The sequence below is a fragment of the Urocitellus parryii genome, chromosome 1 (genome assembly GCF_045843805.1).
Source record: "Urocitellus parryii isolate mUroPar1 chromosome 1, mUroPar1.hap1, whole genome shotgun sequence".
NCBI classification, from domain to species: domain Eukaryota; kingdom Metazoa; phylum Chordata; class Mammalia; order Rodentia; family Sciuridae; genus Urocitellus; species Urocitellus parryii.
The window spans coordinates 221,919,775-221,945,758 of record NC_135531.1 but is presented as its reverse complement, the minus strand read 5'-3'; the positions used below and the strand labels follow the sequence as shown (position 1 = coordinate 221,945,758).

The following is a 25,984-nucleotide window of genomic DNA, read 5'->3' as shown; positions in this document are numbered from 1 at the left end:
TAACCCTAATCAGCTAGTTATCCAAGTTGACCAGCAAATCAAAAACCTTCCAGGCAAAAATGTCAGTTACAAAATCAGCCTGCTACTCATGGCTTGTAACTGTGCCTCTCCATGGCCTCTTCAAGGGTCCCTAGTAAGGGTACCTCTCTGGGAGCCAAGTCCAAGTTGGTACTCAGCATCTGTCAGAGTGGTGCTCCATTCCTACCTGCTTTGTTCCATATCCCACCAGTGGTTTCAGACCTCTAAACATGGGCGTTTGTCCAGGATATGTGTGTGGTCCTTAGTGTGTGTGTGTGTGTGTGTGTGTGTGTGCGTGTGTGTGTGAGAGAGAGAGAGAGAGAGAGAGAGAGAGAGAGAGAGAGAGAGTTAGTTCCTTATTCTTGCCCATCTTTCTGACATCTGCACTCTACCCTTTCTATTCCTACAGCCTCTGGCTTGCCTAGGGTTATGACATCTCAATTCTATTCTGACTTGGCGGTACGTTCACTCTGTCAAGCATGACCTCCCACAGTCCTCAATTCTCACCATGATTACAGTGGCCCACACCCCAATATTACACCGTGGAAGGTATGCTTGTGAGTCAGAGACTATCTGGCTTTGAAAGAGCTCAGAAGCTCAAAAGTGTTTCTATTCCTCAGGTGTATATGTTCCTTGTCCTATGTAGACATTAGTTTTCATGCACTGTGCTGGCTTTGGATATGCACCTAAGCAAACATAATCTTAAAAGGTAAATAAAGGAAAGGACCAAGAACTGGGAGTTAATGTATCGATTTCTGATTCTAACTCTGCCACTAAGATCAAACCACTAGGTGATCTTCAGTGAGTCATTAACCCTCTAGGTCTGCTTTCTCATCTGTAAAATTAAAGGATTTTGTAATTTCAAAGTTCTCTTTCAGCTATGAAATGCTATTACTGTATTCTACAGAAGTAATTATGAAATGAATTCCCAGATATGTTTAAAGACTTCAGATATTATCTACTGTTACTTATTCAGGCCATTTGTCCCTTCCATTAGTGTGGGCAATTGAAAGTCAATTATGTTCTCTCTCTCAGGCAAGGCTATTACGAAGATTCCCTATAAACTGCCACTCTAGTAGAAGATCTGAATGAATAACTTAGTGCCCCTGTTGATTAAAGCATTCGGAAAGATTCATCCATATCAACTTATAAGTTTGGAGACTCAGAACCCATAAGTTGAATGCCTACTATGAGCCAGGGATTCAGCTAAGTATTTTACTTCCTTAATTCCAATCCTCACTATCTGAAAGTTCAGTATGATCTCCATTTCATAGAATCAGAGTGGTTGTTTAACTTGCCCAAAGTCACAGCTCTAACAAATAATGGTGGTAGAACTCAAAATATAAGAGCCCTACTTTGGGCTGACCTACTAATGAGGACTAAAGAGGGCATTTAACATCTCAGTTGGGGTACAAGCAAACACAGAACTGGAGCTACCTACTATAGCACATACAAACAGTAAAACTTTACATTGCATTTATTAGTATTTATATCATATACTTTCCAAAAAATAAGGAGAAATGGATTCTCCTAGGGATGACTTTAAATTTGCCTAATGTGAAAAAAAGAATATAAAGTCGATAAATTTTTTCAAATTACATTACACACATATACACACAGACATATCTATTTAGTGTATCTAAAAATCTAGTTAGAGCCAGGCATAGTAACACATACCTGCAATATCAGAGGCTCAGGAGACCAAGGAAGGAGAATTTTAAGTTGAAGATCAGCCTGGGCAATTTAATAAGATCCTTAGTACTTAGAGAGATACTGTCTCAGAATAAAAAATTAAAAGGGCTTGGGGTATAGATCAGTGGTAGAGCATCCCTGGGTTCAATCTCCAGTACCACAAAATTAATTAATTTTTAAAAATCTAGTTATAAATAAAAACATATAAATGACTCTGTATGAATAAAAACATGTAAATGAATAAGGAAATATAAAATGTAATAAGTAAAAATAAAGATTAAAATAAATGGGAAACATAGAAGTGGCTTATTTTAACTCAAAACTTGGTGTTTAAAAAATTAAAAGAAATTATCACAACCAAAGATTAAGAGACTATAAAGTTAAAATTCAGTCCAAATACAATGGAAATTTAGAATATGATAGATTAGAATTTTAAAAATAATTTTAGGACAACTGGTTAGGTAGGCAGTAGGGAAAGGAAACTAAATCTGGAGTTGTCATTTTTGATACCAAAATTAATTTGTGATATTTTCTTTTCTTATATAAAAATTAATGCAAGTTGGGCCCCAGACTTATATACATAAAAGACCATATATATGTGTATATACACACACACACACACACACACACATACGGGAGGGGGAGCCATTAAATACTGAGTTTTCATTAAACCTAGTAAATAAATATTTTAAGACCTTCTGAATACTCAATAAAACTGCTATACAGAATCGACAAGGTAAAACTTCAAAAGGACAAAAGATGATAACTGATCAGAGATGTCATCCAAAATTTTGGAAGATGGAAAACAGATGAGTATGTGATCACTGATCAGGAGTCCTGACAGGCACATAGGCAGTGCCACAGGCTCAGGCCCACAGGGCCACCTGCTGATGAGGAGCGACTGGAGACTCAGACTCAGCAGGTCTAGGGTGGGGCTTGCAGTGCTGCATTTCTAGTGAGCTCCCTGGAGATGGGCAAGGAGGCTGCTGGTCAGAGGCCCACACTGTGTAGGAGGATGCAGAGTGGAGAAAGCCTGAAACATCCAGGATGTTAGGCACCAGCTATCTCTGGAGGCTGGTATGCAGTGTTCAGCGGGAGATGGTTCAAAGTTACATTTCCAGATTGGCTCCCCAAACCAGGTGACTATTCTCCTCAGTCCCAGAAGGGAATGGGTGCTGTATTACCAAAGAGGCTGAATCAGAGGACCTGACCTTTGGAACATTAAACATACTAACCAAACCAGAAGACTAAGTGACAATCTGCAAACTCCATAAGATCTTCCATCTCCTCCACTGTTGTGTCTCAGAATGCCTGCTCTGTCTCCTCCTACCTAGACCTTGAGGCAGGCAAGAAGAAGGCTGCCCTCTGGGAAAACTGACCAGTTCAAGACCAAGTACTCTTAAGGCAAAACCTGATCAATGAGACCACAGAAAAATTAATATTGTCATCCCAGAAAAGAAATAATGAAAGACAAAAGGCAGATAAAAAAAATAAAGGCAATATTCACAGTATGCATGAAAAGCAGCAATTTTCTTTATTTCTTTATAGAAAATCTTTATAAGACAACAGACACTTTCAAAAAAAGGCAAAAAATATCAAGTAATTCACATAAAATTAAATACAAATGGCTTTAAAACATGAAAATGTACTAAACTTGAAAATAAAGGCAAATTTAGGAGATACCATTGTTCACACTGTCTGTTGGCAGACACTTGAAAGTTCAGTTATCCTGCTAGAAACTTTCCTTCAGTGAGTGGGAATATAAACAGGTGTGACCCACTAGCAGAAACATTTGACAAGACCTATCAAAATTCAAATCGATCCAGCAATTTCATATTAATAGGGATTCATCCTCAAGTAAGTCACATGTAAACAAAGACATACATACAAAAGTAGCCATTGTGACATTGCTTTCAATAGCATGCAATTAGAAATGACCTAACAAACCAGTGACAGGAGGGTGATTAAATAAATAATAATAAATATATGACACAGGGGCCCGGGTTGTGGCTTTGCAGTAACAGCATTCACCAAGTATGTGTAAGGCACTGGGTTCAATCCTCAGTACCACATAAAAATAAATAAATAAAATAGAGGTACTGTGTCCATCCTAAACCCAAAAGAAAACTATTTTTAAATTTTTACCAAAAAAATGTGTGTGTGTATACACACACACAAACACAACACACACACACACACACACACACACATATATATAACTTGTATCAGGGCTGGGGAAGGGGTAGCAGAGCACTCATCCAACAAACATAAACAAGGCCCTGGATTCAAACCCTAGCACCACACACATACACACAGACACACACACACACACACACAAAAAAAAAAAACCAACCCTACATGTATCATATTAATGTTAATATTTACACAACCATTTACAAGAAAAGATTGATATTTTAATATTTCTATAAAATGTGTTTGAGAAAAAGTACAAAAGAGCAACAGTGTGTTAAGTAAAATGTATTAAGACATAGATTGCTATGGACTGAATGTGTCCCTCCAAAATTCATGTGGAAACCTTAATCCCCAAAATGCTGGAATTAGGAGTTGGGGTCTTGGGAGATGACCAGAGATGAGGGCACAGGCATCATGAAGGAGACTAATGCCCCTAAATGAAGAGACATGAAAGAGATTCTCATGCCCCATCCCCGTCTCCTTCCACCATGTTGGTGAACAGCTAGAAGATGACCATGTACAAACAAAGAAGAGGGCCCGTACCAGACATTGATCTGCCAGTGCCTTAAACTTGTACTTACCAGGCTCCACAAATGTGAAAAACAAATGTCAGTTGTTTAAGGCCCCCCATCTATGGCATTTTGCTATAGCAGCCCCAGCTGACTAAGACAATGAATGCTAAAACATTCCAGAAAGCAGTTGCAAATGGCTGTTTCTAAGGGAGACAGTTTGATTTTTCATCCTCTACCCACCCTGTTTCACTGCTTGACACTTCTTCACAATATGCATGTGTTGCTTTGTTCTTTATTAACTACCTTCCCAAGAATCATACAGAGACAACTGACAACAACAGGGTAGGGCAAAGAGAGTTTCAGGGTTTCATGCAATGGCTGGAGGCTGAGATTCAAGGAGGATTAGCCATGCTTTCTGTACCTGAGAAATAGGAATAATAATAATACAGATTTATTTTGGTTACTAATTTGAACCTAAGACTTGCACCGTGCACTTCTTAACAATTAATATTTCATATATTTAAATGCTTTCCAATTCACTGCCTGAAGCTTACTTAGCTCACAGGAATGGTAAGTCTGGACTTGCATCTGAGAGGATAATTTTACTCTGCAATAACAAATGTCTGATTTAGAGCCACCAAGCTGCAAGACCAAACATGACCCACAAAAGTGTAAACACAATCACATCAGGGGCAGGAGATGGTAGTCTTGAGAAGTGTTTGCCTGATGAAAATGAGTCTCCTGGCCTGACATATAAGCCAATGTGCTTGATGTTGATTTCTCAAAGCCAAGAAAGAGTATAATGAACAACTACTTAGCTGTTTCTTTTAAATTTATGGTTTCCCCATTAAAACATTTGAACATAACTTCCACAAAATACCAGGAAAAACATTGCATAAAATCAACATTTTTCATAAAACCATTGCCTCTAGCCTTATTCTTTTCTAATTTTTGGTAGTGGTAGATGGACAGAATGCCTTTATTTATTTTTATGTGGTGCTGAGGATCAAACCCAGTGCCTCATGCATGTTAGGCAAGTACTCTACCACTGAGTTCCAGCTTTAGCCTGCCTTATTCTTTTATATATCCATTAAATCATTGAATCTAAATATATGGTCTTCCTTGACCTCATGATTCTATCAAATCTACAAGCAATAAGAAAGTTTTCTGTAGCTTTGAAGCTATCCATTTCAAAAAGAAGAAAAATAAATAAACTTCACAAATCAAAATTCTTTTCAAAAAGATATTCTTAGTTATTCACCCTTGGATGCCTTCATTCTTGGAAGAAATATATGTTCAGGTATTCATGATGTTGTGTCATGGTAACTATAGGTGACTTTGTATGACACAGGGGAAAAAATGATAAAGCAAGACAGGATGATATGACAGGGCAGTAGGGGTGTTGGCAGGCAGCTATATTTAAAAAAGAAAAAAAAACTAATTATAGATTTAAATATTTCTCTTCAGTTCTAGAATCCTTGTTATTGTGGAATCTGATCACCTATTGCTTGCTCACTTATTGGAATGGAAATGTTTCTACCATGAGAATAGTTTAATCATAAGATAAGTACTCTGAAAACAAATGATTAGGAAACTCCATACAAAGAAGAGACATCCTTCATTCATGACTTCTTGAGCAAGGCAAGAGCATTTAATATATTTATGACTTTTATTCACTGTAAGAGAATATAACAAATCATTCACCATGCCTGTCAGTTAAGTAACCTCAAGGCAATGAGTTGGAAATATGTGAGATGTTTGTTAAATGAATGGTTGCAAGAAATATCACCAGGTTCAGAACTACAAAGTTGAATGAATTTCTCAATGTATTTTATGATGATCATTCCCATTTCTCAGATAAAGAGTGGCAAAATGTCTTTTCAAGGCAGATATTACTAAATTTCCCCCTTGGCCAGAGTCCCAACCTGCTGTTCTCTGGATAAGCCATCATGTTAAAACAGATGTTGTCTTTATAGATTAAGACAGTTTGTCAAAATTACATCATTTTGCAGCAGGGTAGAAAGCGCTTGAGGAATAGGTTTTCTCGTACAGCGTGGGTAGGGAAAGTAAATTGGTGTAATTTTTCTTGAAAGGCTCCAGCAACATTTAAATTTTTAACTTTGCACATCATCTGACCCAGCAATTCTGCTTCTATATGTTAAACAAATAAATACACATAAGTACAAAGACGTCTACACAAGAATGAAGTTATAGCATTGTTTACGGTATTTATAGAGAAGTAATTAAATGAACTATGAAACACCCAAATAATGGGATGCTGTACTATCATGTCAAAAAGAGTAGCAGGGCATGATGGCACAAGCCTGTAATCCCAGCAATTTGGGAGGAGACTAAGGCAGGAAGATGGTAAACTGGAGGCCAACCTGTGCAACTTAGTGAGACCTTGTCTCAAAATAAAAATTTAAAAAGGGATTAGAGATTGGAGATGTATTTCAGTGGGAGAGCACTTTGTTGGCATGCTCAAGACCCAGAGGGTTAATCCCCAGTGTTGCAAATAAAAGAATAATGTGTCTGTACAATATTAACCAGCATTAGAAAATGTTTAAGACATGATGTTAAATGAACAACAAAAAAAGACCCAGACAAGTTTCAAAACAGGATTTAAGAGTACAGCATACATGTTTTAAACAAAGTTTATATTTACATATGCATATTTACATAGGCAAATACATTGATACATTGACAAAATTTTGAAAGGACACACACACACACACAACACACACTGCCAATACTGGTGGCATCTAGGGAACAAAGTTGGATGGAGGAATCAGAATGGAAAAGGACACTCATTTTTTGTTTGTTTGTTTTGTTTTGTTTTCTGCTTTAGAAGTTTCCTAATGAGACTGTAGATGTGCTTTTCAATTTTTTTTTGATGGAAGAAGAAAAATTATAATTTTAAATGTTCAAAATGTCTCAAATATGACTTTTTATAGCATTACTAATCAATTAAACATTGAAATTTTTCAAATTCTCAAAATAAAGTTAACATGCTAGAAATTAACAAAGTGTTACTGCTGAAATAATACCGATTCAGAGATTCATTGATATTATGTTGTTACATTTCTAAGGAAACTGGAAAAAAAATTCATTACTTCCATTTTAAAATTAATGCAACAAAAACCCTTTATCTTTAACTTGCACAATTTGGAAGAATATATATACTACAACCCCCACAGCTTTCAAATAAGTTTTGAGAAATTTGGACTTTAACCTTGCCATGCCATGAACATTTTAAGACTTATATAAAAAGGATGGCAAACCATACTGATGATTTTATCAATGACATATATTTTTTTAAGAACACCATTCTATCTATTATGCTGAGTACAAAAACAATAGAAGATTTTAAAGCTTGTTTTAGGTTACCCACTTTGTAGAAAAAAAGAATCCAAAATTTTCTGTTGATTTTTGTATCAAAAGGTATGGGCAGGAATCAGTACAACCTATACCTGAAAATTACAAACTTGTTAAGTAGAAAGCAGATGAAAAAGAATTACCCACAGGAACAAAAACTTATAAAGAAACTCAGACTACATGATTGCGCTTCAAAACTACATAAATTAAAAGGTCAAAGAAGAGATACTAGAGTTCAGAAAGTAATGGTTAGAGAACAAAAACACACAGGACAAAAGAGGGGAAAGACTAAATAAGATCACAGAAACATTAAGAGCAACAGAAAAAACACGTGAAAAAGATACATGGTAATTAGGTGTAAGGAAAATTAATAAAAGCACATAAAAAATTATAAAAGTGAGTATAGAGAAGATGCGAGACATGAAAGGCAAAAGAAATCTAACACATGTATAATTGCTACTTCTGAAGAAGAGAACAAATGAAATTGAAGCTATCTCCAAAGACAGAATAGGAAACTTCATAAACAAGAAAAACTGAAAGAGATATGTATTTTTAAGGGGAGTACAATTTTAAAAGTGCTGTGTTAAGGATATTATTTTCAAGCAAACAGAATAGTTCAATGTCACAAACCAATACTTAGTGTGCAAAATCCCTGGCTTTTGCCATCCAAAGTATATGATAGCTTTGATTTCCAATTGTGTGATACCACCTACAATCAAGGAACAGGATCCAGAAAAATGTCAACAAACTTACACACATATCCCTGTTAACATCCTTATTAAAAAAAAAAAAAGATATAAAAGCACAGCATTTTTGCCCCTGTTAATGCCTAGCCTTATAAAACAGTCTCAGTAAAGTAATTAAATAAGATTTGAAAGAAAATGGGTGTTGAGACTGGTTCTTTCGCTTGTTCACATTCTGACATTCTCTTCCCATTCCTTTCTAAATAATTTTTTATTTATTGTATTTAACAGATAAATATAAAATCAGACTTTTTTACATAAGTGCATGCGCGTGCACGCGTACACACACACACACACACACACACACACAGCATGTGGACGAACTTAACAAGAAGAGAGAAAATAAAGGTTCATTGTGGCAAGTACGTGAGTTCTCATTTGCCTCCACAGGAACTAATGACCTTAAGTAGAATAGTGAGTTCTGTTGCACAGATGAAGTCCTTGTATCTTATATTTATGCCTCAAATAATTTTTCCTTAACTTATAAAAGTAGCTAAACACCAGGCAGGAGGAGGCTTAGTGGGAAGGATACTAATAATTATTCTGTTTCTTGACCTGGTTTCTAACTCGTTGAACACTTGGTACTTTCACTTTGTTGTGATAATTCAATGAGCTGTACATTCAGGAGGAATTTCCTGCATGCTTCTGCATATAAGTCACACATGTAGACTAACACAATGGCATATGAATGTTTGTTGAACAAGTGATTACACATGTAAAATCTGGCTTTACAACTGATACCCTCTAGGCTATTGTGGTAACTGAACCAGGGCTCCACCAAGATGGCCAAAGTCAGGGCTTCTCTGGTCCCTTTGTTACATATACACTGGCAGAAACATTTATTGTCTACACTCTCATATTCTCATTTTTCCTCTCCTCTCCTCTCCCTGCTTCTCTCCCCACAAAACTGAACTCTGAACGCTAAGCCTCAGGACCAAAATACTGTGTTTAGTTCCACCTACAATGATAAATATAACTTGTTGTCAACATCCAAAATACATCATCATATACTATTTACTTTACAGTTCTCCTTCAGAGGAGCATCCTGACTCATTAAAAGATGGGCTTTTAAAACAGGGCAGTAAGAAATTTCTAGCAGTTAAGTACACCCCATTTAGAAAAGCTTTAGATAATTTGAAAGGACTAAAACTCCTTAGATCTGAACCCTGAGTAAAGGATTAGACATTGGCTGGAAAATGAAATGGGAACTGATGAAGAGGAAGCCTCCTCGCATTTGGTTCTGTTTTAATAGAACATTAGAGGGGGGGCACTGCTTGCCAAACAAGAAACTGTTGTTTCAAAATTGTGGAGTATGTTTTCCTTTTTCAGTAAGAAAAAGAATTCTAAACCACGAGATTGTCTTTGAAGCAATAAGAACATTTATTCCATGCTCTTTATTATGTTTTTTTCTAAACATCAAAAATATTTAAAAAGTTTCCGTAAGTTGAAGGGAAAGCTCTTAGTAACTATCCTTTTAAGCGGGTTTGCCTCAAACTCACTATTACCCTAGCAAATGTGATTAATAACAGCACAGCTGGTAACCAGGGCTCAGGATGAGAAGGTTAAGGAGAGGAGATTCCTTCCCAGTCAGGAGATGCCAGTCAGCCAGATGTTTTAGATTTGAAGACAGAGTAGGTTCTGAGGAAGAGGGGAAGGGAAGATGTGGAAACATCAAGCAAATGAGTCCCGCCATCAAAAGCAGAGGCAAGCAATAGTCCTGAATTGGTGACCAGGTACCCTCTACCCAATCCTTCAGGACTTGGCACTGCACCAAGGGTGGACAGCCAGGCGGGAGCACAGGTACCCACACTGGCCAGCCTGCTTCCTGCCTAGAGAGAAATCCACCACTAAGCTCTGCAACTGAGGAAGGCAACTTCTCAGCAGCTGGAATTCCCTATCACTTCCCTGGCTCAACTCTAAAATAACAGTGAACTACACTGGCTTGTTTACTTCAGGAACTTAGCTCTTTCAAATCAGCCACAGGTATCTGACTCTAGCAAAAGTAAGTTTCACACATTGTAAAACTCAAGAAAGCCACGCACATGAAACCCAGGCAGCGCACCACTTGACTGCCAGCACCCTCCTGAGAAGGAGCATCTGGTTCACAACCACCACCTGCACAGCTATTTTTGTTCTCTCCCCAGTCCCTTTACAATGTCACAAGCAGCTGGTGAAGTGTGGGTACTTCACAAAAGACACTTAGCATACACTGAGATGAAGGTAGGAGGAAAACCGAAGTTTACAGTCTCTCACACAGGATCAACATGCTAAGAGAGGGATCTGCACACCAAGAACTGGCCCTGGGCACTTGCAGAATGCACTCTGCCCTGCAGAGTTCCAACCCACACTTAATAGGATGACCTTTGATTGCCTTTTAAAAGAAGCCATGAAATGTGGCACCTGTGCAGAGGGGGTGGGCCAAACACCTGGATCACCAAGGACACTTCTTCCTATACCACCCTGAGTCCATCACACACAGGCCGTGACTGTGAAAAGGCCCCTGGCTGGTGACCAGCATAGATTTCCTAGAGTGAGCCATCAGACAGGGTGACAAGCGTTCCAGGTTTCTCTGGACGGATGGTCATTCACAGTAGCAGTACCGGGGATTCCACAGCAGCCACGCTCTGCAGAGGGCTAGACATTTCAAGGCTCTGGGCCTTGGTATCTTGACATGTAACACACAACGTGAGGTGGAAGTTTTCTGCTTGTTTTTAATCTGTGTCAGTAGTTCCCCAAGTGTGGCCTTATATCATTGGTGCATTGACACAGGACCTGGCAGTGGTGTTCCAAAGGGAACGGGACTCATGAGCATGGGGGGCAGAGGAGACATATTTTCATCCTACCTATGTGTATAATTGGCTTCACGTGGTGCTCATAAAAGGCAAACTAACTTAGTCAATTTTATTTTATTTTTTTTAAATCCTTTACAGAAAATTCACCCCTTGTTGTATGCACCCAGGACAGACAGTTCTGATACACCACTGTTGTCTGACCGATGGTAGATGGTACATTTTTTAATAAATAGTTTCAATTTCCTTTCTAAGTACAGTGTCTGTGATTCTATTAAACTACAACTGTACTTGAGGCAGCTTTTGGCAATTTGTCAGTCTAGAGCAGTATGGTTTCATCTTTGCCTTACTTCTTTATTTAAAAGACAACCTACCAAAAAGGTCACATTTAATCATCTTAAAATGCCCTCCATTGATGCCTTAAAATTGGAATATTTTAAAAATTACTTACATGGCTATTTACATTTTAAATTATAAAGAGCTGAAAAAATGCCTACAGTTGAAAGCAGGTGCAAATCCCTTTTGAACTAATTTGGTCAGGCAGGTTGGCCACATGCATATCAATGGAAGTTCAAATTCGGGGATGTAGATTTGTCCCTCTTAAGGAAAAAATGCATAGATGTAGTATTTTCAGTCAATTTTGAATGTTTGCCTTTTTATAAATGCTATTCGATTCAATTTCTTTTTTATTAAGGATCATATTAAGGTAGTAATCTCCTAGAATTAAAATTTTCAAAGAAATCAATAAATATCAGTCCCAAGGCTCTCATTAGGTAAAGTATTTCTGAGTTGTCTAAATATGAATGCACAACCTCAGCAAAGTACATCACATGACCATGAGGTAGATGGGGTTCCATTCTTCACTAAGCTTCCACGGTTACCTTTCTGCCTGTTACCACTGGAAGAATGAGAATCTTCTTCAGAAAAAAAGAAAATAGAAAGAGGGAAGATAATAGAGAAAGTAAACTCAAATGACTTCACTGCCAACCCTACACTGGGTCTGTCAAGAATGGATCTGACGTGCATGTTGATCACATAAAGGTAAGGCCAGCAAGGTCTCATTTCTGGAAATAAGAACCCCATCAATCATGCTGGAGGCGACTGTGTGTAGGTGTGTGTGAATGACTGGGACAAACCTGAAGAACAAGTGTTCGCTCGTTCAGTGAGCTGTGCATTGTCCTCAACACAATGCGCACATTATTTCATTTAATCCTCATGGCAACTCTATGGGTTTCAGGTGGAAAGTGAACTTGATTAGGTTAATTTGCTCTTTAGACCTGTAGCCAGTAAGTGGCAAGAGCAGAATGTAGCCCAGGTCTCAAGTCAACGTGATGCCAAATGTGATGTTTGCCATTTACCAGTGAGGGAAGAACTAATCCATTTTCCCTTGAGACCATCTGCAATAAAAGAGGACTTTCAGGGCAAGACTAGGGGTGGGAGGTAGATTGGGGTATCAGCCTAAGGCTTCCTCCACTGAAACTCAGCTTCTTTAGAAAACTCTATCCAGGAGAAGACCATCCTCTCAGGAGCCCTCTCCAATGGCACAGAACCCAGAGGTGTTGGGCTCAAAGTGCACACACAGTTGCCCATCTCTTGTTTAAAACCTCACTATTAGAAATATTTTTTCTGCCACCAAATACAAGCAGATTCCCTGGGCACAATCCACATCATTATGAACAGTTGAGGGGAAAAGGGCTCCGACGCATTCTACTCCTTAAATAGGCACCATGCTAAAGAGATTGGTGCTGCAAAGCCTAATACTCTAAATATTTACTCTTCAATAGAACAAGCAAATCCTCCAGTCCCGGGATCAAATACATAAACAGGCCCTACTGCCTCCACAAGCTGCTCCCTCTCCCCGGGCCCCTGTCCACCCAGCACACTCAATCACATTACACAACATAATTTCTCAAGTAGGTGCTAAACCCTACACTGTGGTATCAAGTATGTTCTACACAATGTGTACTTTCATTGAGTCCCCTTTAAATACAGTTTCCCATGAGTCCTCCAATCCTACAGCATAGGCATATTCTCCATTCTTCAAGTGAGGATACCAAATTTCACAGAATATGTTATCCACTGCTGCACAGATGACACCGGGGAATGTTTGAATTTAATCCCCAATTTTGTAACTTTTCTGATATTCCATTCATTCTCCTCTTAATTTTAGTTAGGAATATACATTTACAATAAAACATACAAAGCAATAACATACTTTAAATGCACAGTCAACATCAAGCCTACCCAAGCACTCAAAGATACACACATACCTACTGACACACAAAGCCTTTATTAATGATCTCCTACTCTCCATAATGCCTAAATGACTGATTGCTTTTTTTCTCAACTTTTCCTTCACTCAAGCTATCCTATCGTGTCCAAACTGTCACTGTACTTAAACGACTAAGTCATTTCATTCTGCTGTGAAGTGGAGATCTATTAAAACAAGCTCCACAGAGCCACTCAGACTAGCTGGCAGCTTTTACTCTGACACTGGCCAAACTGTCCCCAGACAAGATTTTGAGTGGTTTTCTCTATCCTCTCCCCCACTCCAAACTGTAGGCTGTTCCTCTTCTCTCCAAACTTCCCAGTGACTTTAGAGGATCCGCACCAGTGATACTGGGAAGGAAGAGAAGGAGGAAGGAGAAAGGAAAGGATAGAGTAAAAGGGAAAAATGGAGGAAAAGAAAGAAAAGATACTCTCAGCAACAGTTTCAGGAGGGCAAGGATATCTTGGTTAGCAGAAACTTCAAAGATAAGATGTGACATTTATGGGACAATGGCATGACACAAACAAATGTTAGTCCTAGGTCACTGTGTAAAAGGATTACCTAGTAAAGGAATGTATCTCTCCTGCAATGAAAAAACATTTGTATATTTCCAACCCCACCCCTACCCAAAAAGTAATCAAAAAAAAAAAAAAAACAACCTCACAATCCAATTCTAAGATAATAAAGGCAAAACAAGAGCAGTCCATTTTAAAGGACAGAGGTGAGGAAGAAGAAAGTTCTTTAAGGTAAAAACCAACTGCCCAAAATATCCTCATAGATGAGTTACAGAAAAGAGAGTCTTGTACAATGAGTATACTTTAGAATAAACATCAAAAACTGCCGTTCTATAATGTGCCTGGCAAGGCTTATCATCTGATTGTCTTTATAATATGCAGCTTCTGAGGAAAATTATCTTCTCCAGTATTCAAATGTTGAAATCATTGCTTACAAAATGCACATAAAATCAAACTGAAAGACAGGGAGATAGGTCAAATCTGACCATGACCCACCCAAAGCTCCCCAGGACTCATCTGTGGGCTAGGCCACTTGTCTAGAGAACTTTATCCTATTATCCTGGTTCACTTTAAATGGATTATGTGCTCACCAGGATGCCTTCTTGAATCCCAGGGATCCTCTACAACCACACCCAGCTCTCCTTTTCTGTACACGCCCCCTTTCATTTATTAAATTGCACTATCAATGAGGTAAGTTGTTTGTTTGGTTCCAGTGTAGTGTTGCACAGATGATTCAGGGAAATGTTTGGATTTAATCCTAAATTCTGTAATCTCTCTGATATTCCATTCATTCTCCTCTTAATTCCGAAAAGGCCCCAGGATGCTCCCATTATTATCTGAATATTAAACCTTCCTTCCATTTCTCCTCCCCTCCCGACTACCCATGACCAATGGTTCTGGAAAGAAGAGGTGCTCTCTTACATCTGAAGAGAATTGTGCATTAAAAAAAGAAATAAAAGGGAGGGGCTGGGGATGTGGCTTAAGTGGTAGCGCGCTCACCTGGCATGCGCAAGGTGCTGGGTTCGATCCTCAGCACCACATAAAAATAAAATAAAGATGTTGTGTCCACCAAAAACTAAAATATTTTTTAAAAAGTGCTTGAGAAAACTGAGATCAAGAGGACTTGGACATGTGCTCCAACTAGAAAAATGCTATGCTTAGAAAATGAAGAGAGTTATTTCTAGTAAGTGACTTTTTCTTTTAAGTCAGTGAAACTTCTACTGTTTTTTCTTTTATTGTGGTAAAATACATAAAACATAAAACTTCCAATCTTAATTCTTTTTAAGTATATCATTACTTTTTAATGTTAAATAATATTCTATCGTATGTTGCTATGGTCTGAATGTTTGGGACCCCCTCCCAAAATTCCTATATTCAAACATAATTACCAGTGTGATAGTGTTAGAAGGTGGAGTCTTTGGGAAGTGATTAGGTCACCAGGGCTGGACCCTCATGAATAGGATTAATGCCCATATAAAAGGCCTCAGAGAACTGCCTTACCACTTCTACAATGGAAAAAAAAAACAGCAAGAAGGTGCCATCTGTGGACCAGAAAACGGGTCCTCATCAGACAGCAAATTGGATGGCATCTTGAATTTCCAAACTGTGAGCAATAAATTCCTATTTATTAATTATTCAGTTCATGGTATTTTGTTATAGTAGCCTATATAGACTGAGATGAAAGTATCTATCACATTTTGTTCACCCATTAATCCACCCATGGACTATTAGGGTTGCTTCTAACTTTTGATTATTGTGAAATATGCTGCTATAAACATGGCTAAGACCCTGATTTCAATTCTTTACAGATTTGAACCAGAAGTGAAATGACATCACATGGTAATTCTATCTTAATTTGGGGGGGGGATCATTTATACTATTTTCCATAGTCACTGTACCATTTTACTTTGCCACCAACAGTGCAAAAGAGATCTAATCTGTCCTCATCCTAGTGACACTTGCTTTTTTCTATTTTGTTTGTTTGCTTGCTTTGATACAACCACCCTCAGGGTTATGAGATGTTACCTCATTAAGGTTTTAAATTGTATTTTCATAAGGATTAATCTATTAAGTCATTTTAAACTAAAAGTTTGGAAGGACAATGTACAGGAGTTAGGCTCTATCTAAGTTTCCCTTCATAATAATTATTCATTCTTTGTTTGTTTGTTTTTGGGTACCGGGGATTGAATCCATGAGCGCTTAACCACAGAATCACATCCCCAGTCCTTTTTTATATTTTATTTAGAGACAGGGTCTCACTGAGTTGCTTAGAGCCTCACTGAGTTGCTTAGGGCCTCGTTAAGTTGCTGATGCTGGCTTTGAACTCCTTCTGCCTCAACCTCGAGAGCCGCTGGGATTACAGATGTATGCCATTGTACCTGGCTAAAATCATTTATTCTTGAGGGCTCACTCTTCTACCCAGCCCTTGATCTTGCCTCACTCTCTATACTAGAGTCAGGAGGTTGTCTACTTCATCCTCCTGACGGCATCTCTCCCATTGTGTAGAGTCTGAGAAGCTTCCTTCCTAAAGTCTGGAGAGAAATAAGGCAAAGAGAAATGGATGGGAGTAATCATATGACCAAAGAAACAGATCTGTCAAGACCATTAAGAAGAAGGAGATACTAAGCAACTCAGTGAAACCCTGTTTCTACATAAAATACAAAATGGGCTGGCGATGTGGCTCAGTGGTGGAGTGTACCTGAGTTCAATCTCCCCTACTTCCCCACTCCCCAAAAAAAGAAGTAGGATATAATGATGTCAGCAACCACTTTCCCACCAAAAAAAAAAAAAAAAAGGACAAACCTCATCTTCTCATCTCAATAGGAAAATATACATAAATTCAGAGAAAGTGAAATACAGGTAACTAATGAATATTTGAAACAAGTTCATCTTGAGTAATATAAAAACATATTCCACCTTAGGACAATAATAATTTTTTCAACTCTCAAAGCAAAAATTTATTCAAATGATAACAATCTGCATTCTGATAAGGACTTACAAATGGGTATATCATTTCTGCACAACTATTTGGTAACTTGCATCCATCAAGAGCACTAAAATAGGGCTGGGGATATGGCTCAGTGGTAAATTGTTTGCCTAGCATGCATGAGGTCCTGGGTTCAATGCTCAATACTGCAAAAAAAAGTGGGGGGACAATAAAATTTATCCTTTGGGGCTTAGAAATGCCACTTCTAGGAAATATTCCTCAGAAATCAATAGGAAATGAGAGATGTATATACTAAAAATAGCCTAAGTCTCCAACAATATATAGGAACAAAGTGAGTGAATATATCTGCTGTATAGAATAATGTAGTCAGTGAAAACATTTTTAAATAAATTTTATTACATGGAAAATGTTCAAATTATATCATTAGATGACAACAGACTATATATAGAACCATATAGTGTGTGTGTGCGCGTGCGCATGTATGTGTGTGTGTGTGTGTGTATTATCTTATAATATTCAAACTAGGAGATCACCAAAATTATTAGATCAAGAAACCAAGTCCCAAATACCTACATTGCTATTTTAAGCTGTATAAAGTGAGGTACATTTCCTAAATTCTCAACCCTTGGTTGCATCTGTAAAATTGGGTAAAAATGGGCAGCTACCTCACAGGGAATGGCAGAGCTCTAAATGAAGTAAACCATGTAAAGTAATAAATTTAGACTAAAATTATTTTTTTACTTTTATTTTCAAAAACTGGAAAGTTATTCATTAAAAATGGCAGTCATTAATAGCAGTCAAAAATAAAATAAGTGGCAAGCACTGTGTCAGTTTTGGAACATGTGCCCTGGGCATGCAATCATCCACAGTGTTACTAATACACTATGAGGATCACCCTCCTGTTTTCGTTCATGCTACAGCATAGTGTTTGGCACAGTTAATGATGTGCCAAGAAAGAATGCAAACAAAAAAAATTGCTTTAAAAAGGGGTGGGAAGAAGGAAGAAACCTAAGAGTAAAGTTTTAGAAATAAAAATTCTCAGGGCATCACTAATATAGAATGATACTTGTGTTTTAAGAGGTGATCTTGTTTACCTTTTAAAAAGAAAGAAATAAAAATAGTTTCTAGAAGCATTAAGCAACCAGCTATTATCAAACAAAATGTGGAACCCCAGTATCCTGACTCAAGAATATTTAAGAAAGGATCAAAAGAAAAAATTGAAAGTCCTGACTATAAAAATTTAAAAATCAATAGCTTTAGAAAATCTGGTTTTGCCTAGTAATGGAGGAAGAAATGTCAAGCATATGTAATAATCACTTAAAGGTTTCATGTACTTAAATTCTACCACTTGCAAAAAAATTTAATCAGGTAAGGAAAATACATGAAGAAAGCTTGAGGAAGGTGCACTGATGTCAGACAGAGCCATAAGCCTAGTATGTTGATGGAAGAAATTCACATAACACTGTGTTTTCCTTCCCTTGCCACCTGCCCTTTCCCATCACAAAAGACCATCACTTCTGAAATACAAACTAGAGATCCAGGAGAAAACTATCTAGCCCTATCTAAAGAGATCAGATACCCTCAACAGAAAAGTCCTATGAAATCGGGGTGTGAATTTTATAATACATACCATTAAGTAATTTGTGATGGTATAAAGTTACCTCATCTACCTCCTCAGCCATTCTATGGCACTTCTCATTAAAAGTAAAGTTTTATATATATATATATATATATATATATATATATATATATATATATATATATATATATTATTTGGGAATAAATCATGGATATATATTAAATCCATGATTTATTCCCAAATCAACCTATTATGAATAGCTACCCTGTAAATGCAAACCTTTTATTTTGTGAAACGAAAAAAATTGTACTGAAATTCTGCAAAGAATACGATCCCTTTCACTTTAGGTTGTTTACCAACAAAACATCCATTGTAATTCATTTTTTCTAGCCCAATCAGAAGCTGTAGGAGGCAACCTATGGGTGTGTGAACCCAATTCTTGCTTCTTACACCAGACTCTTGCATAGCAGGATCCAGTCTTAACATGAATCCTATGATCATTTGATTACCTAAGGTACATTTATCAATCACTATCGAAACCACTATGAAGGTTCCTCAAAAGACTAGGAATGGAACCATCACATGACCCAGCTAGACTACCCCTTCATGTTTATCCTAAGAATTAAAATCAGCATATTACAGTGGTATATGCACACCTTTGTTTACAGCAGCATAAATCACAATAGCCAGGTTATGGAACCTGTCTAGGAACTCATCAATGGATGAATGGATAAAGAAATGTGAGATATAGATAGATAGATAGATAGATAGATAGATAGATAGATAGATAAATATAGATATATAGATCGATAGATATAGATATATATGAATTTATTCAGCCAAGAAGAAGAATACAATTATGTCATTTACAGGAAAATGGATGAAACTTGAAAACATCATGTTAAGCAAAATAAGCCAAACTCAGAAAGTCAAGGGTTGTTTGTTTTATCTCATATGTGGAAACTAGAGAGGAAAAGGGAAAAGAAAGGTGGTGGCAATATTATGAAAACAGAATAGAAATGAGTAGAATATAGGAAAGGGACCAGAGGGAGGAAGAGGGCAGGGATACTGGCAAGTACTGGGAAATGATATTGGTCAAATTATATTGTTATTGTTATATTGTGTGTATGTATGAATATGTAACAATGAATTCCACCATAATGTACAATTAAATTAATGCACCAATAAAAATGGAAAAAAATTACAATGATAGATTTACAAATTTCATGTACAGCAATGACTACAGGAGAAAACAATGTAAATAAGCTGTTATCAAAAACTCTTGAAATACATCTGAAGATATCAGTCTACTCATTACAGGGCACATTATAGGAACATCCTTCAGTAATGAACTTTACCTCATATCCCACTTTTCCTGGCAGTCATTTACTCACTCCTCCCCCCCCCCAACACATTCCCTCCCCCTCCTCTTTCCCTCCCTTCTCTTCTCCCTTCCCCTTCCTCTCAACTGTCCCATAGTACCTTACCCAAGGCTGCTGGTAAGGTAAATGATGAGACAAAGCTCGCTGGCCAGACATTCCCTGTCCCACAATAAGACAGTACTATTCCTTGAAGTTTGGGGGACAGCAGATCATTGGGGGCTGAATGGCTAGACAGCCCATGAAGTCAACCACAAGAGAGATGATGCTCCTTACATAGCTTGGCATTCCAACAGTCACCCTGTCAGGAATGAGCTACTCATTTCTTTCCCAGTCAGGTGTCAGTTTTGCTCTGGGTTTCATATAAAGAGGAAGGACAAAAGGAAGCAATTGTTTCTTTGATGAATCTTCTTTGTTGGTTTTCCAAAATACTGTAGCTTTTCAAAGCAAAAATGACAACATCCCAAATGATTATGTTTACTCAAAAATACTAAAATAATAAAAACTAAACCATTGCCTAGAGTATTTCTATTAAAAAAAAAACTATTCTGAGAGGACTTATTTCTGCCTGCTAAAACATGACATTTAGCCTGCCACAAAAGTCTCATGAGATAATAATTAGTAAGCTTCAAATACAGAGGACTCACAGGATTCAGGGAATCGGGAGGGAAAGCAACCTTAGATTACAGTGGCCATTTGCTTCATTGTGTACATGAGAAAATAAGCAGAGATAAATTAGGAGGCTGCCCCAGAATGAGGTAAGTTTTGACTACAACTTGGTTGTTCTGACTCCCTATCAATACTTTCTGCAACTCTCCCTCCCAAGCTCACAAAGAAGAAAATGCATTAAAGTTACCTTTTACAACAGTGACACAAATAATTTGTTTCCAAACAGGGAATCAGCAGAACTTGAATCCCACATTTAGGAATACCATAACAAAACACATTTTTGAAAACAAAGTGGAGTTGGAAGAAGCATTTATTAATAATTCCTAAGAATGGTTTATTGAGCTTAAACAAGCATGAAATCAAGAAAATTAATAAAATACAGGATAATGCTACAATAATAAATAATATTTTGTTCTCTGTCATCAACTCAATAACATAATAAAATGGCATACACTATAATTTCCATTCTAAGAAAAGCCATTCTCTTTTTTTTTTTTCCTTTTTTAAACAAGAAATATTTTGCTCTGTCAATCAAGTAGTATCTAAATTGGCCCTTTTGGTCCCTGCCCAGAGTTAAGCATAGTATAAAGGCTATGCTAAAAACCACCAAGATCTGGGGTATTCATAGACTCATCCAAAAGTCATTGACCTTTGGCTGCTCCATTTTTAACCAGTCATGCTGGGCTCCCGTATTGCTGTCCATATGCTGCTGCAAAGTGGCATGTGCTGGCCACTAGTGTCTCCACTGTCCACACCCCAACATGGGAGTGAAAACAGAAAAAGCTGTTCAGCTTGGCAAAGCCCAATTCAATTAATTCATGAGTGTTTTTCTTTCTAAAGACAAATACATAAAGATTAAGAAGGCATTCAAATCCATAATTTTAGCCTTAACAAGGGTATTACTGACCTCATTTAATTGGAAATAAGAAACTTAAATGATCAAATATTTCCTAAATAGGTTCTCAGCTTTGAAATAAAACAGTAAAAGCATAAGCAGAATAGAATCTTGAAGGAATCGTTACTATTACAAAAGCATTTCATCTTACAAAGGAATTCATAACAGGCTTCCTTAAATAATGCTGACCATTTAGAATACTGCACAATATTTATGCACAACATGTTAAAAGGGTACTTTAAGTGGGCCCTATTAGTGATAACAATATTGGCTGACTCAGCAAAACTTATTCAAGCTCTTGTTGGACACTACTGGGATGAACACCATTGGTTGGATCACAGAATGTGTCATTTGGATTTGAGAAGAATAGAAACATGCAGAATTTTTAATCCAGATGCAACTATACCCTGAGATTTTTTTCAGAGAAAAAGTGACTGTTATAACTATAGGAAGAGCCTGGTGTGGTGGTGCATGTCTGTAATCCCAGTAACTCCGGAGGCTGAGACAGTAGAATCACAAGTTCAAGGCCAGCCTCAGTAATTTAGTGAGGCCCTGAGCAACTTAGTGAGACCCTGTCTCAAAAAATAAAAAGGGCTAGGGATGTAGGTCAACAGTAAAGCACCCCTGGGTTAAATCCCTAGTTAACAACAAGAAAAGAAAGAAAGAAAAAGAAAAAAGAAAGAAAAGGAAAAAAAAGACAACTATAGAAAGAAATAAAGTAGCCACTCCTCCAGAAGTCAGTTGCATCCTATGGTACATATACCATACTGGATTATTATTCTGAACAGGAATCATAAACTTTCACTTCCCATACAGGCCATTAAACCACATTAAACCACTTCTATTTGGATCAATGGCCCAAAGGAAATGACCAACTGTCTACATACCAATGTGAGGACATCTGCTATGACTGATGTTTGGAAAGCAGCTGACCCCTGTGTAAACCCTAAGTCAATTCATGGGGTTGTGCAAAGGCAGATAAAAAGGTTTAGGAAGAGGAAAAATGAACTTCGGGGGGGGGGGGGCTGGGGTTGTAGCTCAGAAGTAGAGCGCTCACCTAGTGCATGCGAGTCCCTGGGTTTGATCCTCAGCACCATATAAAAATAAATAAATAAAAACAAAGGTATTGTGTCCAACCACACACACACAAAAAAAATATATATTAAAATAAATTTTAAAAAAGAACTTCCAGATTATAACTATAGCATCAGTGTTTGTTTCTTTGTTTAAAGATAGAATATAAATACAAAACGATCTCCATTCTCTAAAAATATTTTCCAACTTAATGAACAGCCTAGAACCACCATGGAAAAGAATGTCAGGAAAATGCAACACTCTGCATACAGTTCACCAGCTGCCATGCTTTTGTTCTTCCAAACATAAAACTGAAGATTTCTTTCAGATGCATTACTACCTAAAAATGAATCCAACCAGAATTTATCAGGCAAAAATTATCATATGTTATTCAGCAATTGTGTATGAAGCCTTTACAATGTGCCAACACCGAACAACCTGCTGGTCCTGAGAACCTGCTTGTCTTTGGAGAGACTGCAAGATTAGACATGACTTCCTATTTTCTTCAAGTAAACATAAGCTGTAGGAACAACTCTTAACCTGCAAATACACCCTCTTTTCCCTTATAAATCTCAGTACTGGGTAGGATCAATGTCAAGTTTGTATCAAATTCCAATCATTTTAATATGGAGGGTCTTCAAACTGTTCCCTTTGTGCATGTCCATTTCAGCATGGGAAGAGCTGATAGTTCTGACAACAATACTGCCTATTGAAAAATACACCTTCCTTTAACAAAAGATACTTTTTTTTTTCCATGAAGCTTTGTTTCTATTTCCAGCAACAAATGATACAATTGATATATTCTGCAGTCTGCAGTAGTGGTTTCAGGCAAACAGGATACCAAAAGAAAAGCTTAAGAAACAAAACCAAGGTAGGTTGGGGGCAGGGTAGAGAGGTGGCATGGAAGTGGAAATTTGTGGGGTTTATTTCGTTTTTAAGGTGCTGTGATCAAACTCAGGGTCTCTCAAATACAAGGCAAAAGCACTCTACCACTGAACTATTCTAAACCTGGAAGTGAGAATTTGTGATCTAAGAAATTCATGGTTTCCTTTATGAATGGGAAAAGAGAAAAAAAGGGGAAGGTGATGTTTTCAGTTATGAAAAAGACAGAAGTGTGGGCCTCTGGCTAGGTTTTGTTTCAATAATACCCAGAGAATGCACAGCAGGCAAGATCTAACCTATTAACTAAGCCTGATTTCAATGAGAGTAACACAAGTTTGTTAGTGATACAATGGAGATAGCCAACCAAATTGAAGAATTACACCAACACTTATATGACAATTCTTTAAATTATTTTAAGTGTGTTCTGGTGCCAAGAAGAAGTTCATGATTATTAACAGGCCACGGATATCAATTTCATATGGTCATTTTGCAGGCTATGCACCTGTACTGTCCTAGCCTCTTATAAGGAAACTGCTAATAACATGGAATGTTATTGTCACCTATTTCCAAAGACTGAGGGCCTGATGTTAAGTATCACACATGGAAACCAAAAGGCGACCAAAAGCCAAGGCAACCCTGGAGAATACTTCTGAAGCATATTCCCTACAATCAGTAGCGGGAGTGTAGATCTGGAAGTGTGTGCGGTTCCTCCTCGCTCTGGGCCGCGCGTCCCGAACGTTCCTGGCTGTCAGGTGGATGGAGCTGAGCTTTGGCAGGGAAGCCCAGCCTGGCAACGCGGAGTGCCGCGCGGATGGAGAGGGCCAAGCCTCGCGGAGTGCAGCGCGTCCCGAGGCCAGCAGCCTCTCACCTTTGTTCCTTCAGCTGCCCTCGCCGCCAGGAGGAGAGAGACAGCTAAAGAGGAGTGCGGGAGGCGACCCTAATGCCCCGCAGCCCTCTCCGGCACCCTGGAGGAAATCCGTAGGCAAGCCAGACCTTCTCAGGCTCCCAGAAAGCAAGTGAGACAGAGAGGTCAGCAACCCCTCCCGGAACACAAAGGTTGGGCGGTGTGGGAGCGAACGGCGGGGCACGGGGGCGTGCGCCACGGAGCACGCGAGTGTGCGTGTGCGCGCGAGTGTGTGTGTGTGAGAAAGAGAGAGAGTGTGTGTGTGTTTGTGTGTGTGTCTACGCGCGCTCGCGTGCAGGGGGAGGGGAGGAGGTGCTCCTGCCCTTCTTACCTCTCGAAGATAAGCCGCACCATGAAGATGCAGAAGGCCAGTGGGAAGGCAAGATAGAGGTCCTCAGCCTGCGGGAAGGTGGCTTCCTCCGTGTTCTTCAGGTCCGCCCAGGTGACATTGTGTGGGAGCCAGAACCTCTCGTTCCAGAACCAGGCTAAGATTCCTGCCATCTTGCTTTGTCCACCCCTGTCCTGCGGCTCCCGCGACCCACCGAGCTTTCCTTAGCGCAGGGCGCTCAGGGATGCGCGCCGGATTGGCCCCGAGACTGCAGCCGCGGCTCCCGCCAGCCGTTGCTGCCGCCTCCTTTGCGGCCGCTGCTCTCGAAGGCTCGCGGCGAGCCCCGGTTCTCTCCTCCCTCTGGCCGCGCTGGGAAAGGGGCCGCCTCGCCTGTCACATGGCAGCCGGGGCCGCTCGCCCTGATTGGCTCGCCCTCGCGTCAAGCAGCTAGGCACACGCGGCCAGCTCGCCCACGCCAGGAGGGCAGGGCGCAGCTGCTGCGCCCAGGGCGCAGGGCCGCAGCTCGCGGGAGCGCTGCCAACCCTTGCGCTCGCCGATCTCTCGCTTTGAGCTTAGGGCAGTGACCTGGTACCGGCCCCCCAAAATCTGCCCCAGCCCCCAAGTTTGCTTGCACATGCTCAGAACGCCGGTTCCTGCCCCACAGTAGTTTCAGGGTTCTAGTCCACTTCCCAAGCGCTGGGAGGCGATGGGGAGGCTGGTGAGCACTGAGGCTGAGCTTGGGAACCTCGGGAACCGGCCCTGCGCTGAAGGAAGACAGCAAAAGAAGAAGTAGGGGGCTCAAAGGCAAAGGAGACAGAAGTAAAAGGAAAAGGATCATTCACTCCAGCGATTGGAGAGAAGGGTGAAAATCAGGCACTGGGACAAGAGATGGTTTGGCAAGAGATTTTTGCCTCTGCCGCAAGCCTGTCTTTCCCCCATCTTTGACCTTCTGGCTTATTATACTATTGCTTCTCAAACCAGTTCCTTTTATTTTCATTTATGAGGTGGCACAAGAAAGTAGGCACTTAATTGCTATGATTATTAATTGCTGTTTGATGGTGGTAATAATGATGATGGTAAGCAACTCTAGCATTCTGTAATTCTACCCTTCTCAACTAACCTCTCTGAAAATGCTGCTAGACCACATTTTGACTTGGCAGATCATGAGACAACCTCCACTCTGTTTGCCAGACTCATTATTTCTGTCTTTTGAATCTAAAA

The 25,984-nt window shown here is 38.9% G+C and overlaps 1 protein-coding gene across 2 annotated transcripts in view; it reads right to left on the bottom strand.

The window, feature by feature from the left end:
• Positions 1 to 24,936, bottom strand: part of Cers6 (ceramide synthase 6) — a 273,609-nt gene extending 248,673 nt beyond the window's left edge. For both annotated transcript variants that reach the window (XM_026389568.2, XM_026389569.2), the window contains exon 1: positions 24,767 to 24,936. In XM_026389568.2, the coding sequence (XP_026245353.1) occupies positions 24,767 to 24,936 (170 nt within the window). The remainder of the gene's footprint in view (positions 1 to 24,766) is intronic.
• Between the last annotated feature and the right edge of the window lie 1,048 nt (positions 24,937 to 25,984).